Source organism: Hippocampus zosterae, chromosome 3, assembly GCF_025434085.1.
Source record: "Hippocampus zosterae strain Florida chromosome 3, ASM2543408v3, whole genome shotgun sequence".
NCBI lineage: Eukaryota > Metazoa > Chordata > Actinopteri > Syngnathiformes > Syngnathidae > Hippocampus > Hippocampus zosterae.
In genome coordinates, this window is record NC_067453.1 from 24,062,576 (window position 1) to 24,089,462 (window position 26,887).

The window sequence follows — 26,887 nt, forward strand, 5'->3', positions numbered from 1 at the left end:
CAATTGTGAAATAAAGTTGCGCTGTTTAAGCCACTGCTAACTCTGTTCATTAAAAGTAGGGTTGTGGTTGTGCTAGCTAGGTAAAGCTAAGACTGATATTAAGCATATTAATTAACTAGCTGGTTCGCCGCCCTCCGGGCGGCTCATCAGCTAGTTCCTGCGAAAGGCTGGTAAGGTGGGCCTTCGGCCCACAAAAGTGTTGTTGCTTGGTTCAACTTTTTGTTCATCTTCATTGCTTATCGCGAAAATAAAGAGATGTTTAGCTCTACTAAATAACTAACAATTTCATTGCAATGCTTGTGGGTAGACAACATTTTTTCGCTAAGATGCCCGCGCGATCGTAGTGAGCCACTGCCTGAGCGGCGCAGTGGCGGTGCGCAGCGGCGCGGTGAAGTAGGTACGTTTTGAAAAGGGGCAGACGGAAGGACAGACCGCGTGCGGGACGACACGCAATATATATATAGAAGATGGTGCGCTGTGGTTGTGCTAACTGGTGAAAGCTACCACAAATGTATATTACAAAGAAAGCTATATAGATTGAGAGCAGGCAACAGCACCGGTGCTTCATCGCACAAATTCACATTATATATTTGCACTGTTCTCCAAACACCTGAATTATCACCATCGCAGAAAGGTCGCCCTTTCCCGCACCATTATTAGCATCGGCCGGCGGTGGATAAGAGCACACAGCGGCGGATAATAGGCTATCCTTTCCCGCGGCGCTATCACCGCCACACACACACCCGCCTCCCATTACCATAACACTCGGAGCCATAATAAGCCAGGAGAGGCTTCCAGTCGTGACGGCCACTGTGTGACGAGAGGTCAGTGGCGTCAAGGATGTTTGCTAGCGCGCGGCTAATTGTGAGAAATCAGGACGCCGCAGCAGCAGCAGCACGCCTTCATTTTTCTTTCCCTGTGTGGTCACTCGCTTCCTGGTCCGCCTTGGAGTGAAACAAAACTACCTTGGGAAAATATATCGTTCAAGTGTGGGTGCTGCTATTGGAGATAAGCACATTGGAAGTGACAGAAAAATATCACATCATACATCATCACACTCGGTGTGAATCATCAATCGTAAATGGAGTTAAATGTATTGTATCTCAACTCAACTTTAATTATAGAGCACGTTATAAAAACCACCACAGCTCTAACAACGTGCCGGAAGGATGACTACAGTGGTATTTCGGAGCAGGAGATGAAATATGTGCGATGTGGTGCAGATGTTTCTATTGTTGGTGGCAGCTAGCATGGTCCTAAAGCATCTCTCATTATTGCCCTCATTAGCGGTGCCATCGATATGGCGGCTGGCTGCCAGCAGATCTGATTTATGTGCCCAACTTCACCACTAAACACCAATTAATTATCTGGCAAGCAATTATGCAACATCATTTTTTTACAATTTAGTCATACACCAACATAGATCCCCCCTACCGGAGTCTGTTACATATGGACTGAACCAGAATTTAATTTCAGTGGTTGAGGTTATGGGGGCAATGTGAAGAGGCTGCAATTTCTGTTCTTTATTGTGCCAACAGCTGCATCTTTACAATTTTACTTTAAGATGACAAGATGACTGTTGGGGGGGTTGGGGGGAGGTGGCCGCAATGCTATCCCGTTATATAGAAATGTCAGAGAATTCCTCCAAAGATGGAAAAAACACTCATTTGCCTTTGACCACTCCATTCCATGTCAGTGTCTCCAAGATGACTGACTATTGTCAACCCATCCAAGGTGAGTGACCGGATTCTAGTCCAGAGTAATGGGTGACCAATCCAGGATAACTGACTCGCAAAGAATCCAACATGATTAATGGATGATAAATCTGACTTGCGATCAGTTGCTTGACAGGCGACCAATCCAGTGCGTGGTGTGCCTTTAGTCCACCGTCAGCTGATATGGAATCCTCAGTCTTGGTTCTACAAAAGCTAAGTGCTCCAGAAAATGGATGGATGTCATTTCCTCTTAAGGGATCATGGACTGGGCGCAGTATGATGAGTATTCATGACAGTGTCACGCATCATCAAGAAAGCAATTATGCGCCAAATTAATTTGACCAAATTGTGAAAAATGGCAAACGCTCAAGTCAGTGGACTGTAACCGCGGTGTCATTTCAGAGCGGTGCTCTCCACAAAATGGCCCCCAAACTGTCTCAGGTGAGAGTGAGATAGAAGAGAGAAAAGGAAATCAGGTCAGCGTGACGATCTCTCTCCAGGGTTCCTCGCCGGCTCCGTAGACAGGAGGCCCCCGGGGAAGCATACAGACGACACTTACACCCAGGGTGGTGACCACATGAGGCACTTGCATGTTGGAGTGCAGTATGGGAGAAGAGCAACAAAATGGTCGTGTTGAGAAATGTCATTGTTTGGAAGAGGGCAGCGGAATGTATTTGACGATGCGTTGCAAGAGCCTGTTTGTGACACGTCCACATCACTCACCCATTCACCAACCCCCTTATTCCATCGATTTCCAACCAGCCATCTGCATCTCCATCAGCCACCCTTTTCAACATCTACGAGTCATCCACGTATTCCATTAATCTATTCACCGATCGCCATCATCCGTCCAAGTGCCCATTTGTCCGTTCATACGTCATCCTAATCAGGCATCCATCCATTCATCCATCCATCCTCGACGCATTCAATCCATTCCATCCTTCTTCTTCCACATCATCATTCATCCATCCATTCGTTCATTTCTGCATATGTATGCGTGTGTCCGTGTTCCGAGTGTGAGGCGTGGTGCAATATTCATGGTAGAATTTTGACAAGCTGGCTGTCACAACTCCTCCCTACACGCCCTCCCTCACTCGTTTACATTTCCTCTTGCCTGCACGCACGCACATTTCTCCTTTCACGTTTCCACCCGCAGAGGATTCCATCTCCGAGATAAAGGGAAAAAAGGCATGCAGTTTTTGTTGTTGTTGTTGTTAAGTCATCATTAAAGGCTCGCTGCGAGTCCTTCAGCTCACTCTTGCTACCCGATACATTTTCCCAAGGTGCTCCTTGGTGGCTCCTCTGTGAAATTGATTGAATTTATGCCAACGCAACGGAAGAAGAATCGAGGCGTCTCTTGAATTCATGTGGCGTCCCCCCCCCCTCTAACCCCCAGACGCATATTGTTCAAAACCAGTCAGAACAATTATTTAAAAATAGTCAAGACAAATACACTACAGTTTGCGCTTTTAGTAATTAATTTTAATGTTTGGATTCAGGGGTTAGTGGTAGGGATTTAACGGTAATGGATTTAACATATTCTCCAGACGATAAATCACAGTTTTTTTGTTTTGTTTGTTTTGCATAGTTTGGCCTGGGATGCAACTTTTGAGTGAAATGAAGACATTATCATTTCCCGTGTTATTTTCATACTAAACCACAAGAGGGCGCACTAGGCCTGTTGATAGATCAACGATGAGTGACGTGGGTGACGTCGAATAGGAATCGCCGCAGCTTCTACCTCCGGAGTTGGCGCAGTTGTTTAAAACTGACACAAAGGATGTACATTTGATTGGATGTAGTGATTTGGAGGGATACTGATATTTTGGTAAACATGTTAGCATGTTCTTTATGCTATAGTTATATGAATAAGTCGAAATATGTTACGTGAACCTACCAGGCACGTTCTGAGTTCGTTGTTAATGAGTCATGCAACGTTAGCATAGCGTACACTTATTCAGCCTGTTTGATATTTTAGTTTTTATTTTAAATTGCCTTTCAAGAGGACATGTATGTTCTTGGTGTTGGATTTTATCAAATACATATCCCCCAAAAATGTGACTGACACTCCAGTGTTTTTTTTCTTTTCTTGTTTATTATGCATTTTATGGCTGGTGCGACCTATACTCCAGAGAATACAGTGAGTAAATCAATTGTAAGGTGAATTCGGATTTGTGTTTCTTAAAAAAAAATAAAATAAAAAATACAAAATAATTATGACCCCCTAATCTGGTGGAACTGAAAAGGAATAGGATTTATGTGTTGACACGGAACAATCACCTGAGGATTTGGAGAAACAAAAGATGTTGACACGTGACAAAGACGTCAAGGTGTTTGACCTGTGTCAGTATCAATAGGGCTCTTCCCGTGACACAGAACACTAACACTCGATAACGGAAACAAAACCAGTGGGATTCTTGCTCATCCAAAGGGAGCAAGAAGAGAAGATGTTTCCCCGCATTTTCTCTCTCGGTCGGAGAGTGCGTGGGAACGAACGTCTGCAGTGAGGCGCTCAAGTCAAAGTAAATCCTCAGCCATCAGCGGCAGAAAATCTTTGTGCGGTGACAGGCGGCTTGTTTAAGTCCGGCAGAGCGTTTGGCCGTGGAAGGCACCATTGATCATCTTGCTGCAGCGTAATTAGCCTCCGAGCAAGCAGCACAAAAGCAGCCAGGCCGGTAGTAAGGATGACTTGAAGGTTGCAAATCAAGCTTTCAGTATCACTGCAGCATTGGAGGTTTTCGTGTGATTATCCGGTGACCAGTTTAGGGTCATTGACTGGCATCCAAACTAAGATAGTCATCTCTTCTTGACGTACAACAGATATGCTCATGTGATTGGATGGTATTCTTAATGTGCTGACATCATTGATGCCGAAGTTGGTAAAAATAATAAATAAATAAATAAATAAATACGAGCAGCTGCTTTAGCACATACAGTGTAAGGATACAAACGGTCTCCCAGCAGCTCATTAAAGCTGTAATCACGTTGTAGAGGAAACACTCAAAGGGGGTGAGGGGGGGGGCTCTGTGCACTTTTATTTAACAAAGTCAGTTAATTAGGTCAGAGCTCTCTATCCTCGTGGAGCCAGAGTGCTGGCCCGGAATTCACCTCCTTCTGCGGTTGAATGTCAGGAAGTTTGGACGCCATCGTTTGTTTCTTCTGCCCGGTGACAAAAGGCCAAATGCATCACGGCAAGCAAGGTACCTCCGCCGAGGCGAACTCATATTTTATCCCCCCCGAGGAGATGTCCGGGTGTCACTTCGGTGGGGCGAAGACAGGAGACGGTGGAAGCTCTTGCGCACTGTATGTAATTTTTCCATTCTCTCGCTTGTAAATTATTTTCAAATATTGCGTTTTTAATTCTGTGAGGCACATTGAGTGACCTTGTGTATGAAATGCACCATACAGTATAAATGAGGCGGCCTCACCTCACCGAGGACACGCGCTAATTTCAAGACAATACAAGTCACTCCGATTAGAATACAAGACGTTCCAGTTATGACACAACACGGATCGCTTGAGCTGCGACGCAACAATGCCGAAGCCCGATGACAATCGCCACAATTGTGACAGGACACGCAACAATTATGATCGACTCCACTCCAAATAAAACGCAGCGCACTCCAGTGAAGATTTCCGTGCAACATCATCCAATCCAACAGCACCCCAATTAGAATACAACACAATTCAATTATGGTCTGACACTGTTGGTCCCAATTATGAGGCGATACATTAAAGTCCACTTTATGATGCGCGCTGTGATTTGACTCACTCCAATTGGGATACAAGTCACTTCGATTACGATGCCAAGCGATACACTCCATTTGGGAAATGACACGGTCCAAATAAAGCGTGATCCACTCGTATCTGTTTGTTCTGCCCTCGCCATGTCCCCGCTGCTGCTAGACAGACAGTTAACTCCTTCAATGACCACACCCGTCGATGATTCTTGGAATTTATTCACCGTTGAGGCGAGTCAAGAATGTGTAAAACTGTAACACACACACACACACACACATCTAAAAACACTTACACATTGCAAAATAAAACATGGCAAAACAATATGACCCCCTGGTCTGATAAACATGAAGGCATGACGACGCCAGTGTTGCTAACGTTCACGAGCTAATGTGCTAATCGCTGTACGTAAATGCTAACCCTAAACAATTGAAACATCCCTCAAATGTAAATTCATGGTGAACACACCCCACTAATTAATAATATTGCATACATTTACATAACAGACATGCAGGCTTGGCTTAGGACATGAAGTTGCAGTCCATCTTTCGGAGCTTCCCGGTACAACGTAAAACAGCTCGTGTCTCAGGCAACAACACGCGGTGTGCCCTTCACAATAACAAATTGACTTTACAAAATAAAGCAGCTCTAACTATAGAAACAGAAAACGAATGTTCCGTGGCTCTTCAGGAGCCAGAATAATGTCCTAGGATCGGCTCCGATTAATATACACACTCCAATTCGGGCATGACGCATTGCAATTAAGATGTGACGCGTTCCAAACAAGAAGCTGGGATAAGATACACTCCAATTACAGAATAACATACGCCAATAAATTGCCATCCACTAATTATCCGTCCAATTAAATTACTAATTAAGATACTACCACTTAAAAACGACCACAAAATTTTGACGCCAGTTTCAAAACATGTACGACGCTGAAGGCATTTCATTTTAATAATAATAATAATAATACATTTTATTTGTGGGCGCCTTTCTAGAAACTCAAGGACACCTTACAACAAGCAGTTAAAATCACGAGTACAATGTTAAAAAACTACATCAAATAAGATAAGAAAAAATACAACAAAATAAATAAATAAAACAATGGCTTTATGGTCTGAGTGAATAGGCTTGTCGAAACAGATGTGTTTTGAGGCGGGATTTGAAATGTGTTAATGAGGCTGTATTACGAAGGTCAGCGGGGAGTGAGTTCCATAGCTGGGGAGCAGAGCGACTGAAGGCTCTATTTCCCATGGTGACGAGGCGAGCAGGGGGGACAGAGAGGAGGACAGAGGAGGAGGAACGAAGAGAGCGGACAGGCGTAGGAATATGGATGAGGTCAGATAGGTATGGAGGGGCTAGGTCATGAATGGATTTGAATGTGAGTAGCAGGATTTTATATTGAATGCGGTGTAAAATGGGAAGCCAGTGGAGATGTTGGAGGACAGGTGTAATATGGTTTATGTATGGCGTGAGTGTGATAATGCGGGCGGCTGAATTTTGGACCAGCTGAAGCTTATGGAGGGTTTTTTGAGGGAGACCAAACAGAAGGGAATTACAGTAATCGAGTCGCGAGGTGACGAGGGTGTGTACAAGTATAGCAGTGGACTGAGGAGTGAGAGAAGAGCGGAGCCGGTGGATGTTTCGAAGATGATAATATGCAGAACGAGTGATGTGGTTGATATGTGAGGTGAAGGAGAGGGTGCTATCAAGGATGACACCCAGACTCTTGACCTGAGGGGAGGGGGAGATGGAAGAGCTTTCGAAGGGAATGGAGAAGTTGTTTATTTTGTTTAGATTGGATTTAGTGCCTATAAGGAGGAATTCAGTTTTATTGCTATTCAGTTTGAGGAAATTTGAGGTGAACCAAGATTTTAATTCCTGCAGGCAGTTGGTTAGGGAGGATGGTGGAAGTACGGTATTAGGTTTGGTAGAGATGTAGAGCTGGGTGTCATCCGCGTAGCAATGAAAATGAATGTGATGTTTCCTGAAGATATTACCCACGGGAAGAAGATAGATTAGAAATAGCAATGGGCCAAGGACAGAACCCTGAGGAACACCTGAAGTGAGGGGAAAGGGGTGAGATCTAAAACGTTTGAGCTGGATAAACTGGGTGCGGTCAGAAAGATAGGAGCGGAACCAGGAGAGGGGGATGCTGGTGATGCCAATGGAGGAGAGTCTGTCGAGGAGGATGGAGTGAGAGATGGTGTCAAAGGCTGCACTGAGGTCAAGCAGGAGGAGGATGGCGAGTGAACCGGAGTCAGCAGAGAGAAGAAGGTCATTGCATATTTTGAGGAGGGCAGTTTCAGTACTATGGAGGGGACGGAAGCCAGATTGAAATTGTTCGTATAGCTTATTGGAGGAAAGATGGGTGTGAAGTTGAGCAGCTACTGTTTTCTCTAGAAGTTTGGAGATGAACGGAAGGTTTGATATGGGACGAAAGTTGTTCAAGTCGCAGGGATCAGAGCCAGGTTTCTTCAGTATGGGAGTGACAGCAGCAGTTTTGAGATGAGATGGTACAATGCCAGTAGAGAGGGAAGTTTGAATAATGTTAGTGATGAGAGGGGAGAGGGCCGGGATAGAAGCTTTGACTAAAACAGTAGGGAGAGGGTCAAGCTGACAAGTAGAGGATTTGGACTTCTGGATTAAGATGGAGATTTGGTGGACAGATGGGGATGTGAATGCAGAGAATAGGTGGGTAGGAACCGGGGAGAATGGAGAAGGAGGGTTAGGAGCAGCTGAAGGGGTGAGTTGCTGGTGGATAAGTTGGATTTTGGATGTAAAAAATGAGGCCAGAGTATTACAAAAATCAGTGGAATAGAGATGTGAGGGAAGAGTGTCAGCAGGTTTAGTGAGTTTAGAAATGAGTGAAAAGAGTGATCTGGGGTTGCCTTCATTGGAACTGATTAATCCAGAGTAGAAGATTGATTTGGCTTTGGATATTGAGTCCTTGTAATGGAGAAAGTGGGTAGTGTACATTTCTTTATGAATGGCGAGTCCAGTTTTTCTATATAATCTTTCAAGTTGACGGCCTTTTGATTTAAGTTGTCTGAGGGTAGGGGTAAACCAGGGTGCTGTTTGGTTGAAGGAGACAGTTCGGGTTTTGAGTGGGGCCAGGATATTGAGAATGTTATGGAGATTTGTATTGTAGTGTGTCAAAAACTCATCTGTTGTAGAAAGACAATCAGTACTGGGGAGGTTGTTGATAAGTGATTCTAAATTGTCCGGGTTAATGTCCTTGATTTTACGGAAATGTATAATGCGTTGTGGGTTGGATTTGAAAAATGACAGGTTAACATTGAATGAAAGCAATAGATGATTTGTGTATGGGAGGAGATCGGTTTTACAGTTTGTTGGTGATAATCCAATACAGCAGATCAAGTCCAGAATATGTCCTTTACTGTGTGTGGGAAAGTTGACATACTGTTGAAAACCAAAACTGTCCAGACAGGAGGTAAAGTCTTTGGTAAGTGAGTCATTGATATTGTCCATGTGTATATTAAAATCTCCTAAGAGAATCACATTTGGTGATAGTGTATACAGATGAGTGAGGAGTGTAGTAATGTCAGTGATAAAATTCTTGTTTGGTTTTGGTGGACGGTAAATAGTGGCAATCAGTGTGGGAGTTGATCCAGAGAGCTGTATAACAGTCGCTTCAAAAGATAAAAAAGCAGGCACATTTACAGGTGCAAATTTCCAATCCTCGCGCAGAATCATCGCGAGGCCGCCTCCCCTCCCAGTCGTGCGCGGCACAGCGTGATAAACAAAGCCCGGTGGAGTAGCTTCATTAAGAGTACCATAATCATCTGGCTGCTGCCAGGTCTCAGTCAGACACAGAATGTCAAACTCACGGTCTGTCAGGAGGTCGTGGACGAACTGGCCCTTGCTCGTAAGGGAGCGGATGTTCAGTAGGCCAACGTTGACAGGAGTGCAGCTGTGAGCGACCGCGATGCTATCCGACCTCGGGACGCGTGTCAACACAGAGGCATCCGCACGGCGTCCGGTGTTCTTCCGTGGGCGGCGAGCGGTGGACCAGAACGACCTGATGGAGCTGGAGTTGTCGTATCGATAGTTTCGGCGTGAGCCCCGGTGAGTGCACCTTCGCCGGGGCACGTAAAGGATGTCCGGGTGTTGGAGCAGAGCAGGCGGTGGTGGACCGTGTTGATTAAAGTTGAGTTTGAGCTCAGTGGCTGCATATTGGTGAAGCGCTTCCAATGAGTGGTGGAAAACACACAGAGCGAACCAGCAGAAAGCAAGCCACTCACAGCTGATTGACATAGCCGGACCGGAGTAATGAAGTCGGGAAGCGGCAACAGTTAGTGGGTAAGCTAGCCGCTAGCCGCAACTCAACGACAACTCAATACTCGATGACAGGTAATGACAGTTCGGCCGATCGAGTGTGGATTGATCATTGTTCACTCGGTGACCATAAAAGCAGGTCGACATAAAATATGTCGGCTATAAAAGATAAAAAATTGACATGAAATGGACTTAAAAATCAAAAAAATCACGGGGAGTAGCGGCGTCCAAAATTCGCCAGCGTTCACTCCGGAAGTGACGTGTCAGCGATAAATGATGGCCCGCTTTTGATTTTGATGTAGGGATGAATGGCAAGCATCAAAAGTCACTCTTTCAAGGACCGCGGTCACTATAGTGGACAGTTTATCATGTTATTAGGTCAAAGGGTGCACGAAAGGGTTGTGACGGGTGGAAGGATTCACCGCTGAGTGATGTGAGTTGGTAACCATGGTGACCGCCGAAATGCATCAGATCTGTCACGTGACTCTTTTATTCCTGTCCAATATGACACTCAGTTAATACTGCATGGCGCCTGGATAACAACACCAACAACACATTACAGAGCCAAAACCGTGCTGTCCGCGGACCCACGCCACAAAACCTTCAGTTTGATTTCTTCTCGTCAGACTTTCTTCAACTGGATGGCCACCACACAACAAGAGCTAATATCGAGCTCCAGAGGCTCTGATTTTCCGCTCTTAGAACTTTATTAACGTAATGCCCGGGAAACATAATGGGATTATTTTTCAAAGGCTTGCAGTATTGTCACTGCAAACGAATTAAAAAGACCACAAAAAAAAAAACAGACACTGGATGGACATGTATTATTTTGCAAGTTTTTGAAACCAAAAGTCAAGCCAGTAGGTCACTTTCCATCCCCTCAAAGCAGTGTTGAAATTAGCACGTTTTGGGGTAGTTGTCCTGTATTATGCAAATGAGCCACTGCTCACCCCGCCTCCTCCTACTGCGGACTGTACCAATGTGAGTTATAAATAGCGCGGAATGTCTGCAATTGTAACACATCGCTGTTCACACCAATTGAGATGCGATCCCCAATTATTGGAATCCCTTTGATGATGATATGCGTCACTCCGGGTGGGATGCAATACGACTTCCTTCCTTACAATTATGATCCAATTTACTCCTGATTGAAACCAATTATGAGATCATATGTCTTGTTCCAATCACAATGCGATTATTTCCTGTCGTTACAATGCAATTCACTTTCATTTCATTACAATTGACTATAATCAATACAGTATTTACGCTAATCATGATACAATTCCCTCCCAATATGTGATTATTTACGATTAGAATAAAATTCACTTGAAAGACAAGGCCATTTGAACCAAGTATGAAACGATTCACTACAATTTAGATTCGATTCAATTTGATTATAAATCAATTCACTCCTATTTTGAGACTCGCCTGTTACGATAAAATTCACTGCAATTAGAGTACAATGTAATTCACTCCAATTCCAAAATTCACCCGATGCAATTCACTCCATTTCCAATACGATTCATCGCAATCCACCCGTCGACTGCGGGGTGCACCAAGGCCCGGAATACGTACCACTGAACGTGTTACATGTCCGGCTTTTTGTGACAACTACATTTACTTAAATTGCACGAAACCTGGGCAAAGCTGTTGACGGATACGCGGAGGGCCAATAAAAACGGTGAAATCGCCACACTTACTTACTTCCACTGCGGGGCCATCACTGAGCTCACACATCAAAGTGGCAGAGGGTCCTTTCCGGCCTAAAAGGGAAGAAACAAAAGGAACATTAAATGGCTTAGCCACACACATACACACACACACACACACGCTGAAGAAAAGAAAGATGGAGGCACACGAGAGAGCAAGCGCCATTGATTTTCCCTCTTGTGAAGTGCCGCTTCATCATTTCTCCAGACACAATCTATTGATCGGCCGCCTTTAGTTTGTTGTTAATTTTGGGGGGCTCCAAAAGCCATCGTCCGCACTGACACTAGAACCTCGCCTGTGATGGATGGCAGTGGAGAGAGGGTGACAACGCTCTTATATGACCTCGTGTTTCTTTCTTCTTTTTTTTGGAACCAATAAAATACACAAGAGGTGAAAATCCGCAAATATTGAGAGATCACATCACTCAATGTATCAAAGCACACTTTCAAAGCACTGTAACCTATCTGCACACAAACATACAATTAACAAGTACAAAATAAATAGAAAATAGAAAAATGTGCCTTTAAGAGGCAGGGCCAGGTGGAGTGCAATGTGACGTTTGTCATGAGTCGGCGTGTGAGGCTGAGGCTGACGGTAGCTCCTTGCATGCTTATTGTGTTTGTAGTGCTCCCCAGTCAAGTAATGATTCCTCACCCAAACATTTATATTTGATGACAGCAAAACACAGCTTTTGTCGAAACAACACCTCTGTAAAAAAGCTAGTTAGTGCGCATATACTCACTTAGGGCGAGTGCAAGTAAAAAAAAGAAAGCCTAGGTTGGCCCACCTCCTTTTCCCTTATACACAAAAAAGAGCTAAAAAAAATTGATCACCCTCTTGGCTCTGCAAACCCGTTCAAAAATTTGGTGCACGCCCTTCACCAAAAAAAACTTTTAAAAAAAAACTGAGTTGGCACACCGTCTCTTCCATCACAAATAGTACAGAAACGGCTAAATTGAAAGAAGCTCCTATCCACAAAAACCTTACTTGGGGGTGAGTGCAAGTTAATAAAAACTTAATAAAAAACCCTACTTCTCACGTTGTATAAAATTACCAAAAAAAGCTTGATATGGCACACCATCTCTCCAAGTGAAAGCCAACGTTGGTGAACATATTCACTTGAGGATATGTGCGAGTACAAAGAAACAAAAAGCCTAAGTTGGTACACCCCCTTTATGCCACACACAAAGAAATTGGTGTTGCCATGCTTTTGCCCAAGTGTCTGTGGACAAAAGCATTCAACATGTTCTAAATTATTCACCGGCACAAAAAAAAAAGAACAGCGTGCACACATAGATCAAAAGGTGTGTTTTGGTGCGCGATTTGTCACCATCGCATCACAGTGGGAACGCAATTTGCACATCCATGCTGACAATATCTCAAAAATAAACAACGCCTGCCGGCGTCGCTTATTTTCTGCCGTTTTATTTGAAAGAGCAGCGTGTGGGCGTGCAACAGCCTGGCTGAGTGTAAAATAGAGAGTGAGTGGATAGGCGACGGTGCAGGGTGAGGGGGGTGGGGGGGGGGCGCAGGCTGGTGATCCTTTGTCAAGCGCTCAGTGCCATTTAATGGCCTGTAAAAGGCCCCTTTGCAGCAGAAAGAACAGGCAATTAGCATAGTGAGTGGATTACAAGATTGCTCTGACTCCGGGATTAATGTGTGCACTTCATCCTCTCTTTGCTTTTACTATTTACTGCGTCGCAGGAACTCATTTCTCACTCCCTGGGATTTCTTTTTGGATCCTGCTGGTATTCTCTTTTTGGATCCTGCTGGTATACTCGTCAAAGAAAAAAAAACCCAAGGAGACACTTTATTCGTTTCACCTCGTCAATGTGACACCATGTGATGAACCTTCATGCGCCCCTATCAAGTCTGCCTACTTTAGTGCGAGCCAAGCTGTGGTGCACCAAGTGAACCCTAGCGTGCACAAAACAATCGAAACATGGTGCAAGTCGACAACAACGAAAAATGGAGCATCGACAAGTGAGCCCTGGTTGGCATTCACAAGTGAATCAAACACTAAATAATTTAATCCTGGCACAAGGCTAATTAATGGTGCGCACCAAACAAGTAGTGTGCATCAAAAAAATGATCTCAGGTGCGCACCAAACAAGGGAAACCCTGGTGTGCCTCAATTGAATCAATTTGGATGGGATCCAAGGCACACCACAACTCTCGTCAGTATTCTACAAGTGAACTTGCGGGATGCACTGCACTTCGCCAGCAACTTGGCCAGTATCTCCGCCATCATTCCTGCTCCGCCACACGATATCATCTTTAATCCGCAGCCCGCCCGCCTGCCTGCCACCTCCGTCCAGATTCTTCTCAGGCCGCAGCCTCGGGCGGCCACAACTCATCACGATGAGCCGAGAGCCTCCAAACAAAACTAATACGCACCCCCTCTACCCTGAATACGCCTGAAGTCCAAAAAGCCTGATTTGGCGCACCCCTTGTAACTCCACACGTAAGAAGTTGAAAATGAATGTGCACACACACATATATATATATATATATAAAACAAACAAACACAAAGGGGAGGAGGTGGGGGGTGGAGAGATTTGTTTTTGAATACAGTACTTTATGCATGTTTGAAGATTGCACTGCTTATTATACACACAAAAAAGACCTATGGTAACGCGTACCATAAAAATGTCTGACTGTTCACACCCAGCTCCGCTGCAATCGTAAATAAGCTCTATTTGGTGCACCGCCTTGCCAAGAAAGCCTTCGTTGGTGCATCCACGCCATTTTGAATGCAATAGTGAGAAAAAAATTATATCTATACAAACACATACAGTATATAGTACTCATTTTCACTGTGGAGGATGTGAGAAAACAACACCGCGATAACACACAGCTTGTGCGTGCGTGTGTGTGTTCGCAGATCAATAATGTCACATTGCAGCCAAGATCAGCTCAAAAACAATCACGCTCAGTGTATTCACTCCATCAAGACAACCTGGTGAAACAGTGCTTTGGATGACCTAAAGCACAAAAATTGAATATAAAACTGGGTTGGCATTTCCCCTCCACAACCCCCCGCCCCCGTAAAAAAAAAAGCCAGAGTTAGCATACAACACAAATAAAATAATAAAAGTTTAAACTTCAGCATGCCCTCTCCCTGCACATTTTCCACTGCACCTTTTTTCCACAGAATGCAATAAAAATCGCCAAAAGCTTGAATTGGTACACCAGCTGACACAGAACACACACACACATACTGTACATACATACATACACACACACACACACACACACACTCACAAAGCCTGACTTGGTGCCTTGCTGCTCACAATATAGCACAGATATAAAGTTAAAATAAAGTCTGAGTTGAAGCACCCCCTCATCTCTGGAAAACAAAAAAGCCTGATTTGGCACAACCTTTCTCAAACACCCACAAAAAAGGAAAACTAAATTCCAGAGTTGGCAGCCCCTCTATCAGCCACACCAAAAGAATGGTGTACCCCAGCACTGTCTCACACATGTAAAGAAAAAACAACAACTGACAGCCTGGATCGAAAACCCTGAGTTGGCGCACCTCCAGCCCCCTACACACAAATACACCTCCAAAAAGGCTTGATTTGGTGCCAACACTCACAAAAACACTGTCAGCTGGTAGACACTCTCCAACTGCTGGCTAAAAACATGCACATTGGCCTCTACCTCGTTGGCTAAACATAAAATGAAATACCTGAGTTGATGCACCCCATGACATCGGCACACAAATTGTTGGCGAACCCGTGTTCGCACATTACACAAAAAAAAAGTCCAAATACACTTGATTTGGTGATTGAAAACAAAAGAAAACTACGCATTGAGACACACCTTCCACCATCAAATGAGTCGGCGCACCCCAACGCACACTACAAATCGCACCATCAGTACATTACAATGATGACATGGCTCTTTTTGTTTTTGCTAGCCTCGCATCGACATGTGATACGTCGCCGCAGAGTCAGATGCGGTTGGTTGAACGCCAACCTCTCGACCCAACGCAACGGCACAACGCAACACACAAATGTACGACAGGAGGACCGCTTTGCTTTATTAGCGCTAATGTGCCAACTGCCTAGCGGGGTGACTCCTCATTAAAGATGGAGGACATGAATGACAAAGTAGACCATCTGACTAATTGGTATTATTATACAGCGTGCGTCAAAAATCAACAGCCGCACCTTTGTCTATTAATTGGGTCTCATCATGACATACAAAGTCAGTTTATTAGCAGTGATCAGAACGCGAATGCGCGTCATGGCATTCCTTGGAGATTAATGAACTTTTGTTTCCTTCATGCGCTGCTTTACAGCCTCATGTGACACCTGGAAAAAAAATAACCTCTAACCTTGCCTTCAACACTTCATTTGAAATCCTAACCGTAGTTTTAAATTCAATCCAAACTTGAAACCCCAGCTCTTGTTTGAAACCCTCAACCAAATTTGAAATCCTTAACCTTACTTCAAATCATAAATTTAACTGACGCTAATGCTAGCACGGCTATGTGAGCAACACTGCGTGGCATTTCGCACCGGCTTTAAAGATGCTAAATCGGCCAGTGTAATTTGTCCGGGGTTTGATTCATCACACTTACAGTCCATCACGGCGTTTATGCTCCAGACCACCCTGTGATAAGTGAATTCTGCAATATAGAGATACCCTATTTATATACTCCCTCGGCGTGTTTTTATAGCATTCTTTTTTTTCCATGTCTTTAAAAACACTTGCATGTGTTGTGAGAGAGAGACAAAAATTGTACGCCAACCGATTAATTGTGTATCTTGGAGTTTATCATCTCACAATCTACATCAACAACCATCTCCAAAGATGCACACTCCCACTGTTGCTTTCTGTCGGCGTAAAACGCAGGATGGGAGAGACTCGAGTCATTCAACAATCTTTTTCTAATACCTTCAGGAAAAGAAAGAGGTCTACCACTTCCTGTTTTCTTTTCATCTTTCAAATTTTACACAGTGTTAAACACAATACTGTTCCACTAACTAGTGGCTGAAGGTGGAATTACATCTCGAAATAAAGAACAGAATTAAGCTTTAACTGTACAAAGAAAAAAAAAATCTGAAATAGCGGGACCTTGAAACCGCTACCGCTTTTATCTTTTTTTTTTAATCAGAAAATTGAGGCACCGTCTTTTTTAAATTAATTTCTTTGCTCTGCACCCGTGACATGTTCAACAACAATAACATTCTTCCACTTCCATCCACAATTTCAAGCAATTTTGTGCATTTTTTCCAAATCTGGTTACACCGCCTGTGTGTCATTCAAGTTTGCGCCTGTTTTGAATGTTCGGTGTCAGTTTGCTTGTGGTTTTGAACTTTCAAAGACACTCTGCAGTCCCGAAGACCTCAAAGAATCTCCACACGTTGTGTGTGGACCCTAATTACAAGTTAAGAGCGTGCAACAGAGAAGTTTCATCGGTGACACACCCCCCGCCCCCCTTTCCCACAAGTAAAAAAGGTGAGCCTGATAAAAGTCAATTTACTGCTTGGCTGCTCCAGCGACTAAATACACCATATGGACAACAGGCTCCTCTTAATCAATTAATTCATCAATGGAGAGTTGGAGCGGAGCCCGAGTTGTGCCTGAGTGTTAATTCGTCATTTTAACAAGACATTTTTAGAAACACACTTTTGGAAAGGGCCCCACTGCTCCAGAGCTCACCAAGCCTGACTTGAAAGCCTAATTTTAAAATTAAGAATTGTTTGAAATCCCAACCCTGTCTTCAAAAGGTTAGTGCATCAAGACAGGGTTTAAAATTAAGGTTTCAAAATAAAGGTTAGGGCTTCAAGTCAGGGTTTAAGGATTTGCAAACTGGGGTTATGCTTTCAAATCAGTGTCGGGGTCACTTGAAACACGAACCCTGCCTTGAAACCTTAATCCGAACTCTCAAGTTGCCTTCCCTCTCCATTTATGCACCTTTTATCGTCCATGTTTTCTTTTTGAATCGGTGCGACTGCAACTAACGTTCAAAAGTTCCCGATGAACAGAGGGCAAACCAAGTTTAAGAAAGAAAGTTAGTATGTTTCCGAGATTCCGCCGTTTCCAAAGCGGGCCGTGCTTTGTCGCACTCTGTGAAATGAGCTTACAATTCCATTACACGCTGGCCCGGGCCCGGACAAGAGCTCACTCTTGTTTCCATCAGCCCACAGGTGGACCCCGGGGGCCGACCGACGCAGTCCGCTGAGCCGTGAGGAAACACAGCCGACACCCACCGAATTGCGATTCACTAAGAACTTCCTCGCAGGCTTTTATTTTGAAATAACATGGGGTGGGGGGGTTGAGCGTTACTTTGGAAGGGCTCTGTAATGAAAATTGAGCACAGCAAGGGGTGGGATTCAGGTAGCTCAATGTGCTTCACACTCAAAGGCATTTACAAACAAAAAATAAAATAGAATTGTGCACAGAGCAAGGAAAGCATTCCGGAAAAAAAATTATCCTAGAAATGCTTTAAAATACCTTAATCATAGGTGTGAGGTGGAAAAAGGTATCATTTTTACCCTGGACTTAAAAGCATTTTCACTCTAGGCTTATTTAATTTGCCAGCAGCATCACAGATAAACGCTGACGCACCATTTTTGCTTTGAACTCTGGGCTCCACTAAGCAGCCAAGTCTGCTGACCTCGGAGCCATTCTGGGTTTATATCAATTATTATTTCTTCACAGCCTAAGCCATTTATTAAATGATAGACCAGTAGCAGATTTTTTTTAATCGATTCTACAGCTGCCTGGGAGCCAGTATATTTTGCCTTAAGTCTTGGAGTAATGTGGGGTTTTTTTCTTCCTTTTCTTTATTTTTGTAGAGGGACAATGTACATGAAAAAACATTTCAATAATAAGAGGCTACTCCCATAAGTAGTCTTGCCATGAGGAACATGGCTGATGAAAAGCAACAGGAATGCATAATACAATCAAAATACAGACACAATCTTGAAAAACAAACACATGACTAATAACCCTATGTGTATTGTGTTGACAAATGTGGCTGTCAATCAAACATCCATCCACTCACTCATTTTCTGATCCGCACCTTGTGGGTGCGCCAGAGCCAATTCTGGCTGACTTGGGGAAGTAGGCGGGGAGGACACCCTGAACCGGTTGCCAGCCAATCGCAGGGCACACATAGACAAACAATCATTCGCACTCACAGTCACAAGTTCGAGTGTTCCATTAACCTGCCATGCATGTTTTTTGGAATGTGGGAGGAAATCAGAGTACCCGGGGAAAACCCACACAGGCACAGGGAGAACATGCAAACTCTACACAAGAAGGCCGGAGCCAGAATCGAACCCTGAACCTCTGCACTGTGAGGCCAGCGTGCGAAACCCTTCACCGTAGCGCCCTGTCAATTAACAATTTCTTTAAATTATACTTATGTGACTCAGGGCTATATAAATATATTTGACTTGATGTAAATGAGCTGCATCAGATGAACTCTCTTATGTTTTGTGGGATTGCATTTCCCTCATAACTTGCCCTCTAAGCATAAAACGACTGACCAAAATGAGGTGCTTTTTTTTGGACGACTTTCACAATCTGCTCTAGCAACTGCTGATCTCAATTATAGAAGATGACAGAGTGGAAGTGGAGCTTGTCTTTGACGCATGAGGATATTTGAATACATACATTTGTGTGGGTTTGGTTTTTTTCATGTTTTTGTATTTTTGTCCAATTTATTTTGTCGTTTTCATATCATAATTTTTGTCATGTCAGATGTGTGTGTGTGTCTGTGTGTGTGTGTGTGTGTGTGTGTTCTATGGCATCCATTTAAAGATGTAAGCATTGAAGAGCCAGGGGGGCCCACTGCAGGAATAATAAAAGCTGGAATGACCGCCATGAATCATTGTGAGTGTGACACATTTCACTCGGTGGATGGTTTCTTCGGACGATTGAAGTCGGTACGATGACTCCACGCTGGAAATAGATGCCGTTGGCCACAAGGGGGCAACATCAAATCCTCCTTTTTGTCAACAACCTTTGTTTTGGCTCCTTGAGGTTCCCGTCAGGCCCGCCAACTCCGTGATTGAACACAGCCTGTTTTTGTTGTTTTGTTTTGTTTTGTTTTGTTTTTAGCGCTCCTTTCAGCACCCCGCCATCACTAATTTCATTTTGTTGTGTGCGTGCGTGCGTCCCGTCGGCCTAATTGCGTGCGGGATATTTACAGGAGGCTGTCGACGCTGACGGGTGATGAAGCCGGCGTCGTAACTAAAATATACGGTGAGCCGTAGCGAGACATGGAGATATGCAGCCGAGGACGTGGGGAGATTGCGGCAGTATTAAAACGAAATGTTGAAATGCTGGCAACCAATTGGATTCGAGGGTGGGAGCGGCGAATTCAGTGACGATTTTTCATTATTTGGTGTCTTTGTCTCTTTTATATTTCATTATAATTTTGGGGAAAAAAGAATCTTAAATGTTTGGTTTTTTTACTTTACTTTTAGTACAAGTGTATTTTTGTCCAAAACATAGTACACAATAAAAAGTTTATTTTAAAATGTGTGTATTTTCCATGGATTTTTTTTGTCACTTTTGTATTTTTTTCCCCATCTAATACTTTTGGATTTTGTGTGTGATTATTATTACATTTTTGAAAGTTTTTATGTTCACATAGTATTAAAAAAAGGGGGGTTATTTGTTTTTTTACACAAGTATCTGTTCTTTATACACAGGTAGTGTGTACTGTATATATTTTCGTATATATATCAAGTAATTCAGAATTAACCTTGTAATTTATTGGGTGGGGGTGGGGGGGGGGGGTCACGTTGTGAATATGTTCCAGCCACCTGTGGCTGTTTTCTTTAGTATGTCATATTTACAAAATATTTTTCATTTTACAGGTACTTTTGGTACAGTGTTAGTACTATGTCGAGTAGGGAACTTTTTTTTTTTACGCTTGTCTGAGCGGTACAAAGTTGAAACGTGAACATGTCAATCACCGGCAGCAGCAGGGTAATAGACGCAATTTTTATTTTTCGCACATAATGTGTTGTTTTTTTTTTTTCCTTCGTGTTTGTGGCTGCGGTTCATCAAGAAGACAAGCTGTTAAATATTCATGAGGCGTGTTGTGTTTCTTAAAATAAGGCTCATTAGCGCTCCCGGCCTCTTTTCAAGTTTCCGCCTTTCTCGTGTCACTCTCCAAAGAGCAACAGTACAGATCGTTATTCGTCTTGGCGCTCCCGGTGGGTTAAGTTCATTGCGATGCATTCGTATGGACACCAAGGTAAAAATGCCCGCGTTGATGAAATTCGAAGAGTATCAAGACAGGGAAATGATGGTGTCATCAGTCCATGATTGTTTTTGTTTTTTTTAACACCAACTGGGAAAAAAAAATCATAGGGGGTCACTGTGATTGTCGTATTCAAACCCAAACGGAAAAAAAAAAATCCTCGATTGTCCTCGATTCACAGCATTGTTGAATGTGAGAGGGCTTGATTGCAGGGCATTCACGTGCTTAGCGTGATGCTACACCATATTAAAAAACAAAATAAATAAAATACAATAAAAAAATCACACTAAAAATAATGTCAACGATCACGCCATAAACAAACATGTTTATAAAAAAAAATCATGGATCAGAAAAAAAAAACAAAAGTTGCTTAAATTAAAAAAAAAATAAACTAACAAGTTACTTTCTGTTGCCGGGTTCATTTAAAAAAATGGGAAATTATTATTTTGTTAAATTATCACAAAATTAAAACTGTAAAACGACAATGAAAAAAAATACCAACTAAAAAGTATACATACAAACGTAAAAATAGGATTATCCGTCCAACCGTCGACAAACCGAATGATTTGACATAGCGAACAACACCAAACATAACAAATCATCGACGAGAACAAACTCTGCTCTATCTTATACACCGAAGGGACAAAGCACGAGGTATGCCTCTTGCAAAATATAATTTTGCCTCAAAAATGACGATAGTGCTCTGATTTGAGAGGCTTTCATTGAAGAGAATTTTTATGAATGACATCCTCTCCAACAATGTCAATCAAGCAAGACATTATCCAGGGCACAGCACTCCAGCTTTTGTACAGCCACAAAAGGGGTTTCTGAACAGCCGATAATTGATTTTGCAGTGAGATGTGGTCTATGTGGAGAGAACGGATGAGTCAATTATACTCGGGCACCTCAGAGCACCTCTCTCTAAGCTCAATGGAAGACACGGCATCCATGTCGAGGGGGAAAAGAAACACTTTGAAGCTCCCAAAATTGACCCTTTTACAACATTTCACAAAAGTTCAAGAAAAGCTTCCAGGGATCAGCTTTGTTGCCAGGCAACTCCCAGAGCACCCTTCAGTGTCCGGGGCATTTTGGAGGCCAATATTCAAATATTCTCATGGTATATTTATCTTGAGGCAGCGGAGTTTAAAATAAAAAGCGCCGGTGTAGTCAAGATCCAGGAAAAAAAAATGCAGAGAATTATCATATTGTCATGGCGGAAATCTACAGCGTATATTCAAAGACATTGAGAATATCCTGCATCATCGTAACTGCTCAAGGGGAAAAAAAAACATTGCTAAGAAAAGTGTATAAATCCTTCAAACTGTATCGTGACATTATTAAGATTGTTGGAAAAATATCACAATGACACGTTACGATGTGATCGGAGCCAATCCAATTACAATACAATGCGCTCCAATTACGATACGAAATGACGCCATGAGATTTAATAGGAGTGACTTACAACGATATGTTACAATAGGATAGGGTGGAATATGATCAGAGGTGTTTAGAGTAGCCAACAATTGTACTCAGGTAAGCGTACTGTTACTTGCAAATGATATGGCTTCAGTAACCGTAAAAAGCAAACAAATTTTTGAAAAAGTCATTCAGATGCCCAAAAACATCACATTAACTCAAACCGTTATCAATGTATTTCTGAATTTTGACTTGACTTTTGTTGGTAGCTTATTCCATTTGCGTGCGGCATCACAGATAAATGCCGCTTCACCGTGTTTGCTTTGAAACCTGAAGTCCAGTCACAAGACCGCAGGCCACGGTTCTGTAACATAAAAATGCTACCAAGCGGGATTCTAGAAAATCCCATGGGGGCAGGTGGGGGTTTGGGAAGCAAAGAAATGTATGTAAATTGCTTGGTTGCACATTCTATCCACCAAGGCAGATCAAAAACAACAAAGTAGGACTTCTTATCAAAGCAGGCTGGTTTTATCTCATTAGCACAGATGCACAGAGGCTGGTGGGGGTTTGCACGGGGGTGGGCAAGTAGTGAGGAGGTGTTGCTTCCAGTTCCAAAGGGAAATGAAACAGTTTTGCCCATATTTGCTTTGTTATTTAGCTGGAAGAGCTAAAATTAATGACTCGCACTCTATTCATTACCGGCGCAGTAAACACATTAGTCCGATGAATCGTCTCCGAGCACACCTGGCCTTATCTGCGTTGGCGAAGGAGGCAGGCCGGCGGCCGGCCGGGCAGGCGGGCTGGCTGGCTGGCTGGCTCTCATCCTGCCAACATGCTGCAGGCGTATGAAAGAAAAGGTGGCGCGGCGTTGATGGGATGCGTTACCTGCCACCTCGTCGGGGGCCCCGCAGCTGCCTCCCGGGAAGCCGTAAAGCATGAGATCTGTCAGTGTCAATTTCCCGCCTAGTCTCGCCGCCGCCGAGCCCGCCTTCGCTCGCCAACACACAACACAGAGCAGCATTAATTTCACCTGCGATAAGACAATCGGCAATCGACGCACGTTTGTTTGGCGACGTCCAGGTGGTGCGACAACACCACGCGGGCAAGGTCGAGGCAAGCGGCAGCCTCTTGATGTTTCCGAGACACTGCTCGTGTTGTGCACAGGCTGCGGGCGTATGACAGATAAAGCTTCTTACTGCAGTGTATGATATGATTTTAATGAATCTACAAAATGGTGATGTAAATAAACATGCAGCATGATTCGATTCAATATGAAACAGTTTTCTCCACTTGCTATGTGATGCAATATAATACAATCCAATTAATTCCGATACAATATAATAAACAATAAGACTCAATACAATACCCTTATCATTCATCCGAAAAAGGGAGAAAAATTAATTCAATCCCATCAGGATACGATGCGATTCTAATATGATACAATGTGAGACATATTGAGGAGAATACGATTCACTCTCATTATGCAATTTGATTCATGATAACTACAACACAGGTTCAGGATACAACAGAATCGGAGTCATTCCAGTTCCAATATGATTCACTCCAGTGCAAAAGTAATATTAGAGGCGCAGCGATGAATCGATTAAACTGACAATTAATTGATTATGACATTCATTGATAATTACTTTTGACATTTTTGAAAAATTAACGAAGGTATGATTACGATACGATTCCAATTACGATAAAGAATTTGACTTGCGGTGCAATAATATACAATTCCAATGAAATCCATTATGATTCACTCAAATTACGATCTGCCATGTTAGCATACGATTTACGCTCAAACAGAATGAAGTGATGTCATTATCAGATTCGTGCCACGTTAACATTGATGACCGTTCAATTGCATGACATCCGTCACACTGACGACCAGTCACATTTACCAAAGTCCACTTTTGGCTGCATCATCATCCTTAACGGACCCATTCCGAACCTGAAGCAGAATATGAAGCAGCGTCTTGGAATTAATGCATGCAGAAATACTCCACGGCGCCATAAAATGTGGAGCTCTCCAGCTGCCTCTCACACCGACATCAATTATTATATATTATGATACGACGCAACGTGATGCGATTCACTTTTTTTACAATGCAATATGATTCAACTCAATTACAGTGGAATATGATACAAGGTGCTGCTACCTGTATATGATGATGATGATGATGATGACAACACAATACGGCGCAATAAAAGACAATCCTGTGTGATACGATTCACTTCAATTATGATGCATTGCGAAAGGATTGCATTCAGATACGATACAATGAAATGCAATCTAAATACAATAAAATATCAAATAGCATAATAAGCGCTGCATTCATTCCTGCTACAATGCGATATGATGAGATTCAATTCGATACAATGAATCTGCATAATTGACTGATGACATTCCAACTGACTATATGACACACCACGATAGGATTCAACACGATGCAATATGACAACATATGGTCCAATCCAATATGAGACCATTCATTCTGCTTGCTTTGCGATGCAATGCGATTCAATCCAGTTTGAATACAATATGATGTAACATGATCAAACTATAAGACACGATACAGTACGATACCAAGCAAGATGGGAGGTGATTCAATCCAGTTACAATATACGATAGACATAATACGATACCACGTAATAAGATTGTCTCCACTTCGGACCTGCTTAACTGATATACGGTGCAATGAGTGTTAGTTACGATTCAAAACCACATTATTTGTTCATTCCAATCTTGACATGTAATGTCATACATGCCTCTACTAAATGACACCATGATTTGCCCCAATTACCGTATTTTCTGGACGATAAGGCGCTTTGGAGTAGAAGGCACACCTTCAATGAATGGCCTTTAAAAAAAAATGTTTTGATGTACAAGGCGCACCGCATGATAAGGCACCTAGAATAGAAGCTACACTAGTGGCTGCGGTTGCATTATGCATCCACTAGATGGCGCTGCGCTAAAGGCTTTACAGAACATTTAAAATATGACGTCCAGGAAACCAAAATATTGATCCATATATAAGGCACATCAGATTCGAAGGCGTACTGTCGGCTATTGAGAATATTTAATGCTTTTAGGTGTGCCTTATAGTGCATAAAATACGGTACAATACGATGCAGCAGGATGATACGTCATGGTGACAGCCAACATTATGTCCACCGTCATCATCCGTTATGGACCCATTCTCAAGCCAAGGTGGAATAAATAAGAGTGTACACATTTCTGTCTCGGAATTGATGCAGAGCGGAAGCAACTCCAAGAAGTCGTAAAAATGCCGTGATCTCCCGCCGTTGTCTTTAAGCGGCGAGCTAACGAGCGTAGCGCACGGCGTGAGACATCATCCTTCATTCAAGGTTGTCAGGGGAGGAATTATCAGACTGCACGGCAGCTATGACTTGAAGCCAGAGAACAGATGTTGAATTCAAAGAGCTCAGGAAAAAAAGAGAAGGGGGGGGGGGGCATCCTTTCACCAGCGATCTCAGCAGGCTCCTTGGAGACAAACTGCTAAAAAGGTAAAGAGGAGCATTCTGCACATTTCAAGGAATCTTTTCAGATCTGTTGGGGGGAAGGGCGTATCGACAAAAAAAACAAAATCTGTAATACAACAGAAGAATTTTCCACCGACATTTTGCCAAAAGGACTAAAAACATTTAGGATTTTTTTTTCTCTGAAAGAGACCTTTTCTGGAATTTAAAAAAATATTTTTTTACTCATCTAAAGTTGAATACCTCTGAGATTTTGCTTTTTTCCCCTTGTAACCTCAAGGTAGATTCGTCTCCAATTAATATTTAGTAAAAAGACAATTTAGACTCAAATTTTGAATCTGGTGCGCATCTAAATTGGCTTTTATGTGAACAAAATGTTCACTGAACACTCAATTGACTTTGACGATTACAAAAACAGACCCGAAGACTAAATTGTCTTTGCTGTTTAAAATATTGTTTATTGAACATGAAATAATGTTTGCGCAAGGTGCAAGTTAGAAACGCAAACTTCTCTTTGTTGTCACAAAAACACAGCTGTCTGATTCTTATTTTTTGGGGGAAAATTCTATTTGATGACAAAGCATGTATGCGACGGCCATTCTTGCCGTGGATGTTGGCAAAAGTTGCATTCATTAAATCGTCTTCGGTGTTTCCAAAATGAAAAACGAAATGGTCTTTGAATTTTATCAAACCGCATACAGTCGGTTCATTGGAGACACAATTGGTTGTTGACGTTCACCAAAAGACTGTAAATTGTCTTTTGCGAAAGCCAAAATGTGGACAGCGTTGTCTTTAATGTGTACGAAAAAGTATTAGGTTCAAGCATGCAAAATTGGTTCAAAAAACAGTTAGCTTTTCTGTGGATGTTTTTGTTGGTATTTTAAAAAAAAATATTAAATGAAACAAGATCTCCATTAATAACATTTGAAAACAATATTGAAAACAAACAAAGAGTATAGTGATTCACAATTGAAAGAGCTGTCATAGTTTCACACTTGAAGCCGCAAAAGTTTTTTTGAAGTGTTCATCTGCGAGTGAAACAGAAAAACTTGCTGTTAGCTTCTGCGTGTGTAGTTGCCGGTACACAATATACTTGTAAATGTTCAAATTGGATTAAGTGCTGGGGAACTTGTTCCCAGCTCACTGCGCACACCGGCTGGAAATTAGCATCACAAAGAGCAGAACATTAACACCGCACGCCTCCCGCTCCCGCTCACTTCCCGTACGCCCTCGACTGAAGGCAATGCGATGCGACCTTCAAAATCTG

At 42.9% G+C, this 26,887-nt stretch overlaps 1 protein-coding gene across 4 annotated transcripts in view; it reads right to left on the reverse strand.

Moving 5' to 3' along the window:
- LOC127597881 (alpha-1,3-mannosyl-glycoprotein 4-beta-N-acetylglucosaminyltransferase C-like) overlaps positions 1-26,887 on the reverse strand; it is a 76,223-nt gene that overhangs the window by 43,239 nt on the left and 6,097 nt on the right. For 2 of the 4 annotated variants that reach the window (XM_052061239.1, XM_052061241.1), the window contains exon 2: positions 11,456-11,518. In XM_052061239.1, the coding sequence (XP_051917199.1) occupies positions 11,456-11,492 (37 nt within the window). In that variant the 5' untranslated portion in view covers positions 11,493-11,518. Of the gene's footprint in view, positions 1-11,455; positions 11,519-26,887 lie in introns of those variants that run through there. The other 2 variants (XM_052061240.1, XM_052061242.1) reach the window with 1 other exon arrangement.